Raw genomic sequence first — 19,603 nt, 5'->3', positions numbered from 1 at the left:
AACAGAAGTTAGGCGGTCAGTTTTCTCGTTCGAACTGCTTTACACTCGTCATTTCTGGGCCTTATATAGCTGACTATGTGGTATGGGCTTTGCAAATTGTGAAAAGCCGCACGGTAACCATTATTCAAATTGTGATCTCTATACCACGCATTCTGAGGCGAAACACAAATACATTCAAATGACTCATAATAAATTACACAGTAGCATGATCTTGTATCCTTTAATGAAAGTTCTTTCTCATCATTTTTTCATGCATCATATCAAACATATCCTAATGCGGTTGAAAACATATATGTGTCTGTGAATTCATAAACTGACTAAATCTTCTTCCACATACATCACATTTATAAGGTTTATCACCGGTGTGTATTCTCATATGGGCCCTCATGGTGTGCCCAATACTAAATCCTTTACCACATACATCACATTTATAAGGTCTATCACCAGTGTGTATTCTCATGTGTATCCGTAAATTATAACTATTAGTGTAACTTTTACTGCATTGGTCACATTTATACTTTTTGTCATCAGTATGCAAAGTACTGTGTCTCTGTAAGTTACCCCTATGACTAAATCTCTTACCACACACATCACATTCATAAGGTTTATCACCAGTGTGTGTTCTCATATGGATCCTCATGTACTGTTCAGACCTAAATTCTCTTCCACATAAACTACATTTATAAAGATTATCTTCAGTATGTTTGTCTCCAGTATGTATTGTCATGTGTTTCTGTATACCATAAATATGCCTAAAACCTTTTTCACATACATCACATTTATAAGGTTTTTCTCCAGTATGTGTTCTCATGTGTGTCTGTAAGGCACCATTCTGCCTAAACGCCTTCCCACACACATCACATTTATAAGGTTTATCACCGGTGTGTGTTCTCATATGGACCCTCATGTTCTGTCTAAAACTAAATTCTCTTCCACATACACCACATGTATAAGGTTTATCACAAGTGTGCATTCTCGTGTGTACCCGTAAGCTATGACTGTCACGAAAACTTTTACTGCATTCGGCACATTTATACTTTTTGTCACCAGTATGCACAGTACTGTGTGTCCGTAACCGAGATTTGTTTATAAACTCTCTACCACATACATTACATGGATAAGGTGTATATCCAGTGTGTATTGTTTTGTGTGTCTGTAAGGTATCTACCTGACTAAACTTTCTACCACACATATCACACTCATAAGGTTTATCACCAGTGTGTATTCTCATGTGTGTCTGTAAACCATTTAATTGCATAAAAACTTTTTCACATACATCACATTTATAAATTTTTTCTCCAGTATGAGTTCGCATGTGTGTTTGTAAATTACCTTTCTGCCTAAACTCTTTACCACATACATCACATTGATATGGTGTATAACCAGTGTGTGTCAGCATGTGTATTTGTAAACCTTGATAACTCCTAAATACTTTTTCACATACATCACATTTATAAGGTTTATCTCCAGTATGTGTTCTCATGTGGGTCTTTAAGTTAACATTCTGACTAAACTCTTTACCACATATATCACATTTAAAAGGTTTATAATCTGTATGCAGTTTCATGTGTTGCAATAAGTTTCCCCTCTGACTACACGCTTTACCACATACATTACATTTATAAGGTTTATCACCGGCGTGTGTTCTCATGTGTGTTTGTAAGGTATTATTCTGCCTAAACTCTTTACCACATACATCACATTGATATGGTTTATCGCCTGTATGCAATTTCATGTGTTTCAATAAGCTACATTTTTTACTAAACTCTTTACGACACACTTTACATTTAAAAGGCGTATAACCAGTGTGTGTTCTCATGTGTATTTTTAAACCATGCTTTGTACTTAGCCCTTTGTAACATATATAACATTCAAACATGTTGAAAGTCTTTTTATCAATGTGTGATCTCATATGCGCCTTCAGATTTGTACCATTGCTACAACGTTCACCACACACTTTACATTCAAAGTCATTTTCGCAAGCATTTAAGATGGAGTGTTCCTTTGACTTGTCTGTTGTCTTAACATCACCTGAATTTGAGATGGAGTGTTCCTTTGACCTATCTGTTGTCTTATCAAGGGAGATTATCATGGAATCAGCTGTATTTACGTTGTTAGACATTTTATTTGTATCTTTTCTTTCTCGTCCACTTCTTACATTCTCTGAGTGAACTGGAGTCTGTTGAATAAATAAAACACATTTAACATAGCTGTATATAAACCAATTTATCCTGCAATTAGCCAACTATTGTACAAATAAACTCATCATAGATACCACGATTAAAATTTCATATATTCGCCAGATGCGCGTTTCCACTACAAAAGACTCATCAGCGACGCTCAGATCAAAATAGTTATAAACAAAGCCAAACATATACAAAGTTGAAGAGCATTGAGGACCCAAAATTCAAAACATAGCTGTATTTAAAATTTAACAATACTTTTAGATATTTGGATGATATATTGGCTCTAAATAATGACGACTTCAGTATGTATACTAAAGAAATTTATCCTGTAGAACTTACTTTAAATAAAGCTAATGATAACAATGACCACTGCCCTTTCCTCGATCTTGATATCTATATCATAAACGGGAAGCTTAATACAAAAATTTATGATAAAAGAGATGATTTTTCATTTCCTATTGTTAATTATCCATTTTTAGATGGTGACGTTCCCTTGTCACCATCTTATGGTGTTTATATATCTCAACTTGTACGATTCGCTCGTGTATGTAACAATGTATTAGATTTTAGCGAGAGAAATTTATGTATTACTGAAAAATTATTACACCAGGGTTTTCGATATCACAAACTGGTCAAAACATTTACTAAATTTTATCACCGGTATAAGGAAATAATTCGTAAATATAACTCAACATGCAGACATCTTATACGTTCAGGTATTTCACATCCAAAATTTTATGGAAATATTCTTTATAAAGCACAAAAATGTCAGTATTCTCCTCAGAAACTAACAAAACCTTTAAATAGACTTATTAAAAGGGGATATAGTTACGATACTGTTGTCAGGTCATTAAAGATTGCATATTTTGGCTTTAACATTGATTCACTGATAGGGTCTTTGCATCGGAACTAAACACATTTATTTCTAAAAAAACAGTTGTTGGCATGACACGGGTTATGTTCTTCTCATATATTTTATGATAGTATGATACTAAACCCCTAACGGGAGGGATTGTACCTGATATTCATATGATGAAGACATAATCTTTCAATCAGTTTAATTGAGGTCTGGAGCTGGCATGTCAGTTAACTGCTAGTAGTCTGTTGTTATTTATGTATTATTGTCATTTTATTTATTTTCTTTTGTTACATCTTTTGACATCAGACTCGGACTTCTCTTGAACTGAATTTTAATGTGCGTATTGTTATTCTTTTACTTTTCTACATTGGCTAGAGGTATAGGGGGAGGGTTGAGATCTCATAAACATGTTTAACCCCGCCGCAATTTTGCGCCTGTCCCAAGTCAGGAGCCTCTGGCCTTTGTTAGTCTTGTATGATTTTAAATTTTAGTTTCTTGTGTATAATTCGGAGTTTAGTATGACGTCCATTATCACTGTACTATTATGCATATTTTAGGGGCCAGCTGAAGGACACCTACGGGTGCGGGAATTCTCGCTACATTGAAGACCCATTGGTTGCCTTCGGCTGTTGTTTGCTCTATGGTCGGGTGGTTGTCGCTTTGACATATTCACCATTTCCTTTCTCAATTTTATACTGTATATATCCAGGTACAAACCAGATGTTCCGCAGGGCGCAGCTTTATACGACCGCAGAGGTCGAACCCTGAACAGTTGGGGCACGTATGGAAGCAACATTGAAGCTTGATACAGCTCTGAATTTGGATTGTGATCAAATAGTTGACACACCATAGGTTTCTGACAGAGAGTGAATGTGGTCTAAGAACTTAAACTTAAAAAACTTTCAAATTGGACATTTACCTATCATGGTCCAATATTCAAAATCTAAATACATGGTTAGATTCAGCATATCATAGAACTCCAACAATTCAATTTTTGATGAAATCAAATAATGTTCAATTTTAGACCCTTTAGACCTCAATGTGGACCAATTTGATAACCGTGCCCAAATATTAAAAATCTAAATACATGGTTAGATTCAGCATATTGAAGAACCCCATATATTCAATTTTTGTTGAAATAAAACAAAGTTTTATTTTTGACCCCGATTTGGACCAACTTGACAACTGGGCCTATAATAAACAAGAGTGCACACACTGAAATGTCTCGCCTTCTATACTAATCATTGATATTATGTTGAAAGTCCTAAGTATAAAGCTAAGCTTTAATACAACTGTCACATAAACTTAACATTAACCAAGATAACTAAACAAAGACCAATGAACCTTGAAAATGAGGTCAAGGTCAGATAAACCATGCCAGGCAGACATGTACAGCTAACAATGCTTCTATACAACATATATAGTTGACCTATTACTTATAGTTTAAGAAAAATAGACCAAACACACAAAAACTTAACACTGTGCAATGAACCGTGAAAATGAGGTCACGGTCAAATAAAACCTGCGCGACTGACATAAAGATCATAAAATATTTCAATACACCAAATATAGATGACCTATGGCATATAGTATTAGATAAAAAGACCAAAACTCAAAAACTTAACTTTGACCACTGAACCATGAAAATGAGGTCAAGGTCACATGAAATCTGCCCGCTAGATAGGTACACCTTACAATCATTCCATACAACAAATATAGTAGACCTATTGCATATAGTATGAGAAAAACAGACCAAAACACAAAAATTTAACTATAACCACTGAACCATGAAAATGAGGTCAAGGTCAGATGACACCTGCCAGTTGGACATGTACACCTTACAGTCCTTCCATACACCGAATATACTAGCCCTATTGCTAATAGTATCTTAGATATGGACTTGACCACCAAAACTTAACCTTGTTCACTGATCCATGAAATGACGTCAAGGTCAAGTGAAAACTGTCTGACAGACTTGAGGATCTTTCAAGGTACGCACATATCAAATATAGTTATCCTATTACTTATAATAAGAGAGAAATCAACATTACAAAAAATCTAACTTTTTTTTCAAGTGGTCACTGAACCATGAAAATGAGGTCAAGGACATTGGACATGTGACTGACAGAAACTTCGTAACATGAGGCATCTATATACAAAGTATGAAGCATCCAGGTCTTCCACCTTCTAAAATATAAAGCTTTTAAGAAGTTAGCTAACACCGCCGCCGCCGCCGCCGCCGCCGGATCACTATCCCTATGTCGAGCTTTCTGCAACAAAAGTTGCAGGCTCGACAAAAATCTAAATACAAGTTTAGGTTCAGCATATCAAAGAACCCCAAGAATTCAATTTTTGTTAAAATCAAACTAGGTTTAATTTTGGACCCTTTGGACCTTAATGTATACCAATTTGAAAACAGGACCAAAGACTAAGAATCTAAATACACGGTTAGATTTGGCATATCAAAGAACCCTAATAATTCATTTTTTGATAAAATCAAACAAAGTTTAATTTTGGACTCTTTTGGCCCCCGATTCCTAAACTGTTGGGACCAAAACTCCCAAAATCGATCCAAACCTTCCTGTGGTCATAAACCTTGTGTTAAAATTTTATAGATTTCTGTTAACTTATACTCAAGTTATTGTGCAAAAACCAAGAACAATGCTTATTTGGGACCTTTTTTGGTCCCTTATTCCTAAACTGTTGGGAATAAAACTCTCAAAATCAATCCCAACCTTCCTTTTATGGTCATAAACCTTGTGTTTAAATTTCATAGATTTCTATTTACTCATACTAAAGTTTTAGTGCGCGCCAGGTAGTTTCATATTCCGGAAACGGTTTTCTGATGTGTGTTTAACATTTAACATTAACGCTCTCCCTTTCTGTTTAACAATTATATAACTTGGCATGTTTTACTATGTTAGTCAATAAATAGACAATATCTCAAGTCGTACATTTGTGTAGTGATTTTCCTTATTGGCGTGGTGGCAGCGAGATTACGTCCCACGTTCTTCGTACAAATGTGTGCAATTCATTCCGTGATAAAAACATTACTGTGAACGCAAGTGAACGACAACATAAATATTGTCCCAACTTGAAGCATGGCTAGTTACACCCGGTGGTGCTTAACAAGGATTGAAACTGTGAACACTTTTGAAAACTGGCGCCAGAACCTTTAATATATATACGTTATCTTTAGACAAAGACTTTGCACCTTTTCTTGTGTCTGGTACCAAATGGGAAAAGAAAACAAAAACAATAACTCACAGGGGGTTTGCAAATGATGGGGAAGAAGTCCCAGAGGCCAACAGAAAAACACGAGAGCAAAAAGTTAGCATGCTAGAGCTTATGTTAGGACAGATTGGCAACTACTGCCAAATAATTTCTAGGAACACCATTGTTAAAAACTCCACATCGATCGACAACATTTGGTAAACCATCCGCTTCCACTATGGTTTTCAGATTACTGGTGTGCATTTTGTTGACTTTGATGCTATTCACTAATAGTCCGCCTCCACTATGGTTTTCATATTACTGGTGCGCATTTTGTTGACTTTGATGCTATTCACTAATCACTATGATCCAGGTGAGAGACCTGAAGATTTGTACCAACGGTTAATGGCCTTTATTGAAGACAGTCTATTAAGAAAAGATATGGGTATAACTCACCACGATGAAGACATCGAGGACGGCGAGGAGCTATCACCTACATTAGAAAACCTCTTGATATTGACATGGGTTCGTCTCATCCATCCTGAGCTACTTAAACTAATAAAACAGAGATATGGTACAGAGCTTCGTGCGAGAACACTAGCATCTATAAACCAGAAATATCACAAGCTCTAGAATCGCTTCTAGAAGAGTTACGTACGACAGAGGATGCCAAATCCATGAGAGCAGCCGTCAAGCGCTTTCCCAAGACAAAACAATCTTCGTTTGCATGCCCACTGTGCAAATCAGCAGGACGACCAGACCGTCATTTTCTAAACGATTGAACTAAACAGGCTTTTCAATAGCAACAATTCATAGTGTTTTAAGAACCATTCTATACTGTTCGCATGAAAAGAATTTAATCAGAGTTTAATAACAGAATCAAATCTATAATTGACGAAAAGAATGTAACTATGTATGTACTTGAAGAACCCCTCGGGAGCTGCGAGTGTACAATGGCAGAGGCGGATTTCCCCTATTTTGGGAAAAATTTGGTTGCAAATATAGGGAATCACTGAAGCATGACCAGAGTGGGCCCCTCTTAGGCAGTCAATGGGCCCCCACTTATGAAAATTTCTGGATCCGCCAGTGAATGGAACCCATGAACACTCTCTATCGGAATTAATGGGAATGTGTCACTAACGTATTTACAATGTTTTTAATATTTACGAGGACAATCCCAACTCAATCGGCAAGGAGTGTTAGGACACCGGGCAGGGTCTGTTATTATGGTGGAGGAAGCGGAAGTACTCGGAGAAAACCACCGGGCTGCTCGGCAGGAACAGACAAAGCGAAGAGATAATGATAGATTGATCTGCTGGTCAAAGTTGGGAATAACTTTGACAAACTGAGGCCCCATAGTACCCATGCTAGTTTAAACTCCGGTCTGCATGGGTACCAGAGATGTGTGTGAGAAGATGAAATCATGCACCCTTCTGATGTACTGACATTTTTAGCATCCCGAGTGAGTATCAAACTCGGGACCTTCAGCACTGTAGTCATCGCCCTATACCACTCGACCTGTAACCACGAACTCACTCGTAAGAATATAACAGTACACGGTTAATATTGTTCAAAAATTGTTAAATTGACGTTCCATAGAAACATAAATTTTCTTTAGTTTACATTGTTAAAAAAATTTATCTTATTTTAATACATGATAAGTGTCTCAGACTGAGAGACAGATTTTATTTAAAATAAACAATATTGTCTTCCAAATATTAACAGCAACACTCATAAATGATATTGATTGACGGTCGATGTTATCTGAGACTACTATACATATAGTAGTCTCAGATGTTATTAATTTTTTAATCTGAATACATAGTGAATACATAGTGCACATTTGATTTTCCTTAGTGATATTTGCGGTGAAGTTTTTGTATAAAGTTTGAAATTATTATATAAAGTAACAATGCTTACTTAGAAGACTTGAAGTTTAGTGTCGACTCGTGACTGTGTGTATAAATAAATCAAAATAAGACAGGTATGAAATCAAAGGGAGATAACCGCAAATTAATTTCTATGGAACGCCGATACAAATTATAGCTTTTCTAAAAAAATCTTACTGTGTTACTCTACATAACTGTATGAGGGTATGGATGGGGGGAGGGGTCTGTTATTCTGTTAAAATTTAATTTTCACCCCTTTTTTCTCTAATCTTTAAAAAAATAACTCCTTTTTTCTCTAATCTTCAAAAAAATTAACCCCTTTTTTCTCCAATCTTCATTTTTTTTTGCCCGTTGTTCTCTAATCTTCATTTTTTAAGGGCATTATTCTTTAATCATTTAACCCCATCCAAACCCTCCTGTATTGGGGTAAAACATCAAGTATAATATAGGGCCAATTAGTTGCAGGATACTGGTAGATTTCAGTGGTGGCTCAAGGGAAGGGGTCTCCTTTGTTGACGATCAATGCATCCAAATGGGAACATATAGTTAGAACCCTCCTTTATTCTTTATTTTTTTAAATGGCTAGAACCGCCCCTGGATTGAATAGTTTCAAAATATATGGCTAATGTTCTGTAAATGGAGGAGCCGCGGCAGTCAGTACGTATCTGACAAAGTACAAACTCAAATGAAAATGACGTAAAAAGACTTCAAGGGTATTATACTCTAAGAAAGAGCTTTTTTAAAAAATATTATCAAGAAAGATTGTTCCGGATAGTTGACGTAAAAATTCTGCAGATTACGGAATTTGCAAAGTATAAACATTACGAACCAACATAAAATCCGGCGTAATTTTACTTTATTTACTACAGTCCAGTCAATCTAGCAAAAGGAGTAGGTTCAGTAAGACCCCATTTTGGCCCCAAAATATAGCAGTTTTTCAAAATTGTGAAAATGTAATCTTTTAGCTATTTATTGAAGGTAGCCTGTTTCTGCAACACAAGTATGGGCTGCTTTTGACAATACAATGCACATATATCGGGTAATAACATCATTAAGTCATACTAAATTACTGAAATCTTCACAATTCTAGCATTTTAGATAAATTTTATAGACGATTTCCGTCTTAAATGGAAGTGGCCGCATTCGTGTTCATTCATAATATTGAAATTTAGGTTGCATTTGATGATAATACATAACATGTATATAAAGGTTGAGGATGAACACGGATGCGGCCACTTTCATTTTTGACAAAAAACATCTGAAAAGTTACGATCTTTTGCATATTTGATAGATTTTTCATATTTTAGCTTGAATCGGAGGGTTTGTAATGACTTAATCAGTTAAAATCTGTCACATAAACTTATTGAATCAATTAAAATAGACACTTAAGTGTTTAAAAAGTATCCAAAATCTTTCGTTAGATGAACCTGAAATTTGAGGCCAAAATCGGCCCTTATCGGACCTTATCCGTTGACCCTTACCCGGAAGTAATTGCAACAGAAGATTTTTAAGTTTTAATCTTAAGCATTATACCCCAACTATACACAGAAATAAAGTCCCATAAAATCTAACCTGAGGAAGACTAAAATAATCACCATTTAAAATTCCTACGGAGATTTGCATTGAAAAGGGAGATAACTCTTCCAAAAAAGGCAGAAATATCAATGAAAATTGATACAAAATTATTACTTTTCCGCTTCTATTCATCAGAATGTATTGATTCTTGATTTGTCAGCGGTCTTTAGAGTATAACAAACAACTCTAAAGGTGTTTTCATATCTTTTATCAAGCTATAATCTAGATTTCGTAATTCATTAGTTGACCATTTATTGAATTTTTTAACATTTCAAAGTAAAGAATCTCAAATTTAATCAAAATAATTAAGCATGTATTCTTCTGTTTGTGGTTTAAAGTTTCTTTAGATAAGTAAGTTGCTGAAAAAAAATATAATATACAGATATAAACAATACCAAATATTCACATTATTTTTTCTAAAAGGTCACAAAGCTTCAAATTTGCAATTTCTTTAATGAAAAAAGGCACACAAAAATAAAACTACCCATAACACTTCGGTTATATACATTTCATGAGCAAAAGATTATATAGTTTAGTCAAATACAAACTTATAACCCCATCAAAGTATCATACTTTACATAAATTTCAAGAAAAACAACAAAAAAACTGACCAAAAAAATACTTATTTTTGCAAGAGTTATTCCCCTTCCAATGTTAATTTCCATAGGAAATTAAAAATGCTAATTTTAAGTTTTCCTTAAGTTAAATTTCATGGGACTTTTTTTCTGTGTATATAAATGGCATATAATGCTATAGATTAGAACGAAAACATTTTTTGTTGCAATTAGTTTGAGGTTAAATCTTAGATTGACTGGACTAATAGTATTTGTGACTTTATATAGTTCACCATTGTTCACCATTTTCACGGGAAATTACGCAGAATTTGCACCATGTAAATTTGAAAGAAACAATAGAGGCTAGAGCTGACATAAATTTATGATTTGTATGGCGTTTGTGACGTTAAATTTTGTCATATATTTGAAAATTGCCATAGATGGCACAAATACAGCTGATATTTAAAGACACTAAACAGTTATTGTCTATTTCAGTGACGGATCCAGAAATTTTCATAAGTGGGGGCCCACTGACTGCCTAAGAGGGGCCCACTCCAGTGATTCCCTATATAAGCAACTATTTTTTCCCAAAATGGGGGGGGGCTAAGACCCCTGTCCCCCCTAAATCCGCCTCTTTATTTATCCAGATAACACGATTCACTAAACATAGAAATGAAATTATGCGAGTGGACACGGATGACCTGTTGACACGGACACTAAATTGTTTTTAAGTTTGATGTTTAGATGTTCTCTCTACCTTTTGTAATATATTGCTAGTACAATAGAGGTATGTCTCACCTGTCATTGTAAAACTAAGAAAAAACAATCTGATAGACAGCAACAATACGCATTTATTTAGAGTTCTTGGACGATGCACTAGTGTAAAGGGCCTCGAAATTGTCAACAGACTGGGGTGAAAAAGCAGAATATGGCAAAACAAGAATGTGTCCACAGTACACGGATGCCCCACTCGCACTTTCATTTTCTATGTTCAGTCAACCGTGAAATTGGAGTCAAAATCTAATTTAGCATTTAAATTAGAAGGATCTTACCATAGGGAACATATATACAAAGTTTCAAGTTGATTTGACTTCAACTTCATCAAAAACTACATTGACCAAAAACTTTAACCTGAAGCGGGACAGACGAACGAACGAACGAACGGACGGGCGAACGGAGGCACAGACAAGAAAACATAATGCCCCTATACTATCGTAGGTGGGACATAAAAACTATACACTTTATTCTTTTGAATTGTAACACATGACTTAAACCCTTTTTATTATTAAACAAAGCCTCCCTTAGTTGTATAGTGGAAACATATGAACGTGTTTAAAAAAACGTAATTGGATGAATATTTTCAAATGTGTTTTGTATTTCTAAGGGAAAATGCTTTAAATTTGACTATTTAAGTACTGATAAGGATGAAATCGTCATGTTTAAAAAAAAAATTAACCTGAACACTCAAGCTCCCAGGTGTTCCGTATGTTTGCAGACATATCACTATCAGGAGCAATCTACATTCGTCTCAACTCGGCCAATTCCGTTCCCTCATCTCGATAGAAGGAGAGTAGCGGATTCTACCGAGGATTGCCGAATGGAGCAATCTATTCTTGCATCCTTATATTTCTATTTTTAATTTTGTCACGCATTTTATAATATTCTGTTATTTTATTTAGAAATTATATGACGGTAACTAACGTATGCTTCCTATTTTCAGACTTCATCTAAAATGTTGATTATCTATTGTTTATCATTTTCTATTCTTTATATTTTAGCACATCATTTGTTCATTATTCTCTATTCTTTATATTTTAGCACATCATTTGTCCATTATTCTCTATTCTTTATATTTTAGCACATCATTTGTCCATTATTCTCTATTCTTTATATTTTAGCACATCATTTGTCCATTATTTTCTATTCTTTATATTCTAGCACATCATTTGTCCATTATTTTCTATTCTTTATATTTTAGCACATCATTTGTCCATTATTCTCTATTCTTTATATTTTAGCACATCATTTGTCCATTATTTTCTATTCTTTATATTTTAGCACATCCTTTGTCCATTATTTTCTTTTCTATATATTTTAGCACATAATTTGTCCATTATTCTTTATTTTGTTAGTTCCTTTTAATTTATTCTTTATAGTTTAATATCCCCTATCATTCTCTATTCAATAAATCTCCACCCTCAGGTTTATTAATACACCAAATATAACTGACCTATTGCTTATAGTATCGTGTCATCAGAAATGAGGCCCCTCATGGGGGGTCCTAGTAATCACATAATCACCATTTTTTTGCCAATATAATCACATTATCATTAAATATTTGCTTATCTTTAGTAACTAAAAATACAGTCCTAGGTAATCAAATAATCATGAAATATTTGGCTTAATAATCAAATAATCATTAAAAAAAACGGCCAAGTAATCACATAATCAAAAACCCCATGAGGGCCCTCAGAAATATAACCATGAACACTTAATATTGTCAAATGACCCATGAAAACGAGGTCACTGAGGTCAAATAAAATTAAAAGTCTAACATGTACACCTTACAAATCATTTCATACAGCAAATATAGTGGCCATACTGCTTGTAGTATTTTAGAAATAGACCAAATCACAAAACTAAACATTTTTCAATGAACCATAAATTTGAGATCAAAGGGAGATGAAACCTTCCCGTGGGACATATATCCTTTACCAGTATTCCACAAAACAATAAAATAAAACCTACCTATATTGCTTATAGGATCTGAGAATCGGTCGTGACTACATAGTGTAACCTTGACTTATGGTGCTTGAAATAAGTTCGAGGTCTGGTATACCTTACCCGACGGAAATATAAACGTTGCAAGGAACACATAATACCAAATATTACTCCTTGTCAAGCTATTACTACGTTATTCACTTGATTTATAATCGTAATCTTTTTCAGTAGTCACTGTGTTTTTCTATTTTGTGATGTTATACTATTGTTTCAGAAAAGGGAGAAGGATTGGTACCATTAAAATGTTTAATCTCGCTGCAAATGTTTGCACCTGTCCTAAGTCAGAAATCTGATGTACAGTAGTTGTCGTTTGATTATGTAATTTATACGTGTTTCTCGTTTCTCGTTTTTTATATAGATTAGAACGTTGTTTTTTTCCCCGTTTGAATGGTTTTACACTAGTAATTTTGGGATCCTTTAATTATAGCTTGTTGTTCGGTGTGAGCCAAGGCTCCGTGTTGAAGGCCGTACATTGACCTATAATGGTTTACTTTTATAAATTGTTATTTGGATGGAGAGTTGTCTCATTGCACTCATACCACATCTTCCTATATCTACTAAATCATGAAAATGAGGTTAAAGTCATATGAAACGAGTGAGTGGTGAAAAATAATGTTTATCCAATTATTGAACCAATGCATGTATATATCATAAACTTAGTCCTCTGTGCACGATTTTATCATTATTTCCGCAAATATATCATATAATCGTCAATTTTTTTTTCTGTCTGTTTGTTATGATTTAAAAATATGGCTGCTCATTAAATGCCGTGTTTTGAAGCCGAGTTTTATCGATTGTCACCGAAATCACAAAAAGCATGGGTATTGAGCACGTGTTTAACATGTATAATCCGATATTTGTTTATTTCAATGACAGATCCATGCGTATTGCGGTCACCGGATTTTAAAGAGGAGGGTTACGCTCGGGTCACTATGCATACGGAAAATCTGTTTGCGAATTGCTTCCTGGAAGCAAGCAATTAAAAATAAGTAAACTTCTTCTAAATGTGGACAAATTAAAGAATTTTCCTCAGAAAAAAGTATATTTACATAAGTTGTATAATGAAATCTATCCATTTAGTTATAAAAAAACATATGCATATTTTTTTTTAATTTGAGGTTTCTTATGACTTTAAGTACAATTGACATGTGACAGATGGAACATTCGTCAAAAAGGTATATGCATAGAAGTATGAAACTTCCATGTCTTCTTTAGGTCTATCTTCAGCAGCTTTTTTTATTTTGTGTTTTGTGTACAATACTAGCTATTGTTTGTTTGTCTTTTTTAATTGTAATTTCAGCAATATTTTGTAATATTGTCATAAAGCGGGAATTTTGGGTAGCCATAAAACCAGGTCCAATCCATCATTTTTGTCTTAAAGATGTCTTGTATCAAATCAGAAATATGGATGTTGTTATCAATTGAATAGTTCGTTTTTATTTTCGTTGGCGTGTGTTTTTGTTGCACTTCAGTGTTCCTGTTGTTCCTTTGTTTTCCTCTTATAGTTGATGTGTTTTCCCTCGGTTTTAGTTTTAGTTTGTAACCAGGATTTATTTTCTCTCAATCGATTTGTGAGCTTTGGACAGTTATCACTATCATACAATTAACACACAATAAGTTTCGAACGATCATCACCTCTATACAATTTTCAAACACCAAGTTTCAAACGATATTCACCATCTCACATAAAATTAACAAATACAAATGTATCAAGTTTCGAACGTTATTACCATCATGCAATTATAATAAACAAAGTTTTAAACGTTTTTCACCATCATACAAATTACAAACACCAAGTTTCGAACGTTTATCACCTTCATACAATTAAAACTCATCAAGTTTCGAAAAGTTTTATAGTATAGATATAAAATAAGGTTACCGTTAAACCCATCGTTTTTATCCTGTACCAAGTCAGGTATATGACAGCTGAATCATTTGATGTGTGTGAGCTTTTGATATTGCCATTTTATTTATGAATTTCTTTTTATGAATTTTCCTCAGAGTTCTGTATTTTCATACCTGCCAATTTTTCAATTTCCATGGGGGTTTTATGTTGAATTCAGCTTTTATAGTCCTACAAATCCTTTAAAAGGGCCTTCAAAGTATGTCAATATTTTTTCATACTGTTACATGCATATAACATGTATTTGTAAGTTATTGTAAATTGATTATTTTGTTTTAAATTGTGGACAAAATTGCTCTCTCAAAATTTACAATTGAGGAACATTCATGGGGGAAATCCCCCGCGAATAGTGACAGTTGGCAGGTATGTAATTTTGTGATTGTTCGTTCTTATCACTATCTTCAATTCACAAACATTTAGTTTCTAACTTTATCACCATCACCATACAATTCACAAACATCAAGTTTCGAACATTAATTGTATTACAATCGTACAATTAGCAAATATCAAGTTTCAAGGATATATTACATTCGTAAAATTAGCAAACATCAAATTTCAAGCATATATTACATCCGTAAAATTAGCAAACATCAAATTTCCAACGCTTATCATTATCATGTGTTTTTTTGTGTCTTTGTAAGTTGTAATCTGTAACAAATCCTTTGCCACAAATACTACAGTGTCGAAGATTTCCAGAATGTTTTTTCGAATGAGTTCGTAGGTTATGTTTCCTATTAAACTGTTTACCGCATACATCACATTTATGCATACCATCACCAGTGTGTAATTTCATGTGCAACCTTAGAGTGTCTTTACTACACAACCCTTGACCACACACAGCACACTTATAAGGTTTGTCATCATTATGTGTATAATTTCTTACTGGTCTATCTAATGTATGTGTATGAGTTCGTATGTGTCTCTCCAAGGAATGTTTCTGACCAAATCCTTTGCCACATGCCCTGCAAGTGTACGGTTTATCTCCATTGTGTGTTCTCATATGCTTTTGTAAGTATTTTTCTAATCTGAAACTTTTACCACATGACTGACATTGATAAGGTTTCCCACCCGTATGTAATGACAAATGTCTCTTTAAATCATCTTTTCGACCATAACTTTTACCGCACATATCACATTTGTAAGGTTTCTCATCAGTATGTGATATCATATGTCTTTTCAACACTTGACTTTCGCTGAACACTTTACCACACAGATCACATTGGTACGGTTTTTCTCCAGTATGTGTTCTCATGTGTGTTTTTAAGAAAAACGAATACTTAAACTGCTTTTCACAAAACTCACACGTATGTGGTTTCTCGTCACTGTGTTGTCTCATGTGTTTCTGTAAGTAGTAGGAATCATGAAATCGTTTACCACACAAATTACACTGTCTAGCTTTATGATTTCTTGTGTGTTTCTGAAATTGCAGTTTACTTTTAAATCCTAGTCCACACACATCACACAGATAAGATATGAAATCAGCGTGTGTGCTCATGTGTGATTCAAATAAATCACTTCGATCAAACCCTAAACCACATAAAACACAATTATAAGGTCTATCAACGTGTGTTCTCGTGTGGTCCTGTAGGTGTTGTTTGTCTGTAAATTTTTCACCACACACAGCACATGTGTATGGTTTTTTAATGATATGTGTTCTTATTGGAAGCTGTACGTGTGGAGTGAACATAGTAAACTTTTCATCACATAAAATATATGTATGTGGTTTATAAACAATGTGTGTCTCCTGGTGGTCTTTTAGGTGTTGTATGTCAGTAAAATTTTTACCGCACACATTACATGTGTGGGGTTTATTAATAATATGTTTTCTTGTGTGCTCTTGCAAGTCCTCTTTCTTAGTAAACGATTCATTGCATACAATACATGCATGTAGTTTATTGACACTATGTGTTCTCATGTGTTCCTGCATATGATCATTAGTTGTAAACTTTTCACCACACACAGTACATGTGTGAGGTTTGTCAACAATATGGGTGTTTATGTGTTCATCCAAGTGCTCTTTCTTAGTGAACTTTTCATGACATACAGTACATGTATGAGGCTTATAGATAATATGTATTCTCATGTGAGTAGTAAGTTCCTTTTTCTTAGTAAACTTTTCATGACATACAACACACGTGTGAGTTTCGTTAACAATATGTATTCTCATGTGATTAGTAAGTTCCTTTTTCTTAGTAAACTTTTCATGACATACAACACACGTGTGAGTTTCGTTAACAATATGGATTCTCATGTGATTCTGTAAGTGTTCTTTCTCAGTCATCTTTTCATCTGGAGGTTTATAAGCAATATGTGTTCTCATGTGATTCTGTAAGTGTTCTTTCTCAGTCATCTTTTCATCTGGAGGTTTATAAGCAATATGTGTTCTCATGTGATTCTGTAAGTGTTCTTTCTCAGTTATCTTTTCATCTGGAGGTTTATAAGCAATATGTGTTCTCACGTGATTCTGTAAGTGTTCTTTCTCACTTATCTTTTCATCTGGAGGTTTATAAGCAATATTTGTTCTCATGTGATTCTGTAAGTGTTCTTTCTCAGTTATCTTTTCATCTGGAGGTTTATAAGCAATATGTGTTCTCATGTGTTTCTGTAAGTGTTCTTTCTCAGTTATCTTTTCATCTGGAGGTTTATAAGCAATATGTGTTCTCATGTGATTCTGTAAGTGTTCTTTCTCACTTATCTTTTCATCTGGAGGTTTATAAGCAATATGTGTTCTCATGTGATTCTGTAAGTGTTCTTTCTCAGTTATCTTTTCATCTGGAGGTTTATAAGCAATATGTGTTCTCATGTGATTCTGTAAGTGTTCTTTCTCAGTTATCTTTTCATCTGGATGTTTATAAGCAATATGTGTTCTCATGTGTTTCTGATATTGTTCAGTAATTCTAAAAATTTTACCACACACAGCACATGTGTAAGGTATATCAGCAATATGTTTTTTCCTGTGTTCCAGTAAATGCTCTTTAGTAGTAAATCTTTCACCACATACGATACATAAATGGGGTTTGTTGACAAAATGTATTCTTATATGATTCTGTAAGTGTTCTTTCTCTGTGAAACTTGCTTTACAATGACCACATGCATGATTTGTTTGAGGTTTATGAACAATAACTATTTTCCTGTCTTTTGAAGGTTTTACCTTTGGCTGAATTCTCTGATACATACTGTAAAATTTTACTTTAATCACTTATATAAATGTGCATGTGTTCCACTAATTTGAATTACTTCTTCTTTCTCCACAATAGAAATTTCTTATCTAAATGCTTCCCATGCAATGTCATGAGCATGACATCTCATGGGTGACTGTGTTCAGTCCTCTGTAGTCTAGTCAAGAAAACTTCTAGTTGACATAGCCTTATTTATATTAAATATAGTCCAATATCAGACCTTTCACATTGATTTGTACTTCCATCAGTTGAAATATTTTTAATTATATATATATTATCCAATATCAAACCTTTTCGAATTGGTTTGTACTTCCATCAAACAACTGTTTTGTCAATATTATGCTTTTATTTCTCTTTCTTTGTATCTATAAATGGACATCTTTAACTGGTCTGTTGACAAATGGTGGGATCTTTTATTGGTCTGTTGTCAATTGGTGGCATCTTTTACCGGTCTATTGTCAATTGGTAGTGTCAACCATGGGTCTTATTTCATGACATTCAGCTAACTAATAATTGACTGAAAATATATAATAGAAAAATTGTGAAAATTAAGACTAAGAATTGCTACAGGTCAGGTGTAATTACTGGTAATACCACTACTCATATAGTAAATGTATGTTACATCCTGCATAATTAAGAAATAATTCTTTCATGCCATTCTCTGTGCTCATTTTAACCTGGGTAGGCATTATATTTGTCAATATCTTAATACTGATCATGAGCGCTCCCCTCTTTATATAAATATTGACTTTCCTATAAATTTATATTTTAATATTGATAGAATATTAGCTTTGTTATCGCTTAATTTATTTTCTTGTGCTTCTTAACGTTAAATTCTTCTTCTTGTCGCTTATTAGTGATGGAAAACAGGGGCGTACAAACTTGTAGCTAAGATAATTTATGTGGAATCATCTCTCAGCAGAGCGATGCCAAAAAACTTTGTGGATCTGTTTTTAATGCAGAATTTTTTTTTTATGGTTTTCGGTCATAAGAAAGTAATGCTACATAGGACTTATAGAAAATTCATTAATGCAAAAATATTCAGAATTGTTTTCAATTGGGTCAATCATGGTACATTGAACATTGTTGAATACATAAGCAACACATAATTTTGAGACTTAATTTACTAAAAAGTGTCCAAAACATGAGGGTCTGGATGGTGGGGGGGGGGGGGGGGGGGCGGTCTGTTATTCTGTAAACATTTAATTTTCACCCCTTTTTTTCTAATCTTCAAAAAATTACCCCCTTTTTTCTCTAATTTTCAATTTTATGGCCATTTATTCTCTAATCTTCATTTTTAAAGGGCATTATTCTTTAATCATTCAACCCCATCCAAACCCTCAAACATGCTCTTCAGGTCTTAACAGGAACAAACTTCTCCGTTGCTTTAATCCAGATGAATATAAGGGAGCTACCATTTGATTTTTATGGGGGGCTAGGATGAAAAATTTTGTCCTGCCTTTT

General features: G+C 34.0%; 1 protein-coding gene across 1 annotated transcript in view; it reads right to left on the bottom strand.

Annotated features, from left to right (window-relative positions):
- Positions 1-204: 204 nt before the first annotated feature.
- The window catches only part of LOC139494080 (zinc finger protein 721-like), a 36,669-nt gene continuing 17,270 nt past the window's right edge, over positions 205-19,603 (bottom strand). The window contains exons 2-4 of the mRNA XM_071282252.1: positions 15,546-18,656; positions 6,756-6,862; positions 205-2,179 (exon numbers count right to left, since the gene is read on the bottom strand). Of these exons, the coding sequence (XP_071138353.1) occupies positions 272-2,179; positions 6,756-6,862; positions 15,546-18,135 (4,605 nt within the window). The 5' untranslated portion in view covers positions 18,136-18,656 and the 3' untranslated portion in view covers positions 205-271. The remainder of the gene's footprint in view (positions 2,180-6,755; positions 6,863-15,545; positions 18,657-19,603) is intronic.

Source organism: Mytilus edulis, chromosome 11 (assembly GCF_963676685.1).
Source record: "Mytilus edulis chromosome 11, xbMytEdul2.2, whole genome shotgun sequence".
In the NCBI taxonomy this organism is placed as follows: Eukaryota; Metazoa; Mollusca; class Bivalvia; order Mytilida; family Mytilidae; genus Mytilus; species Mytilus edulis.
This window is presented reverse-complemented; position numbering and strand designations above follow the sequence as displayed.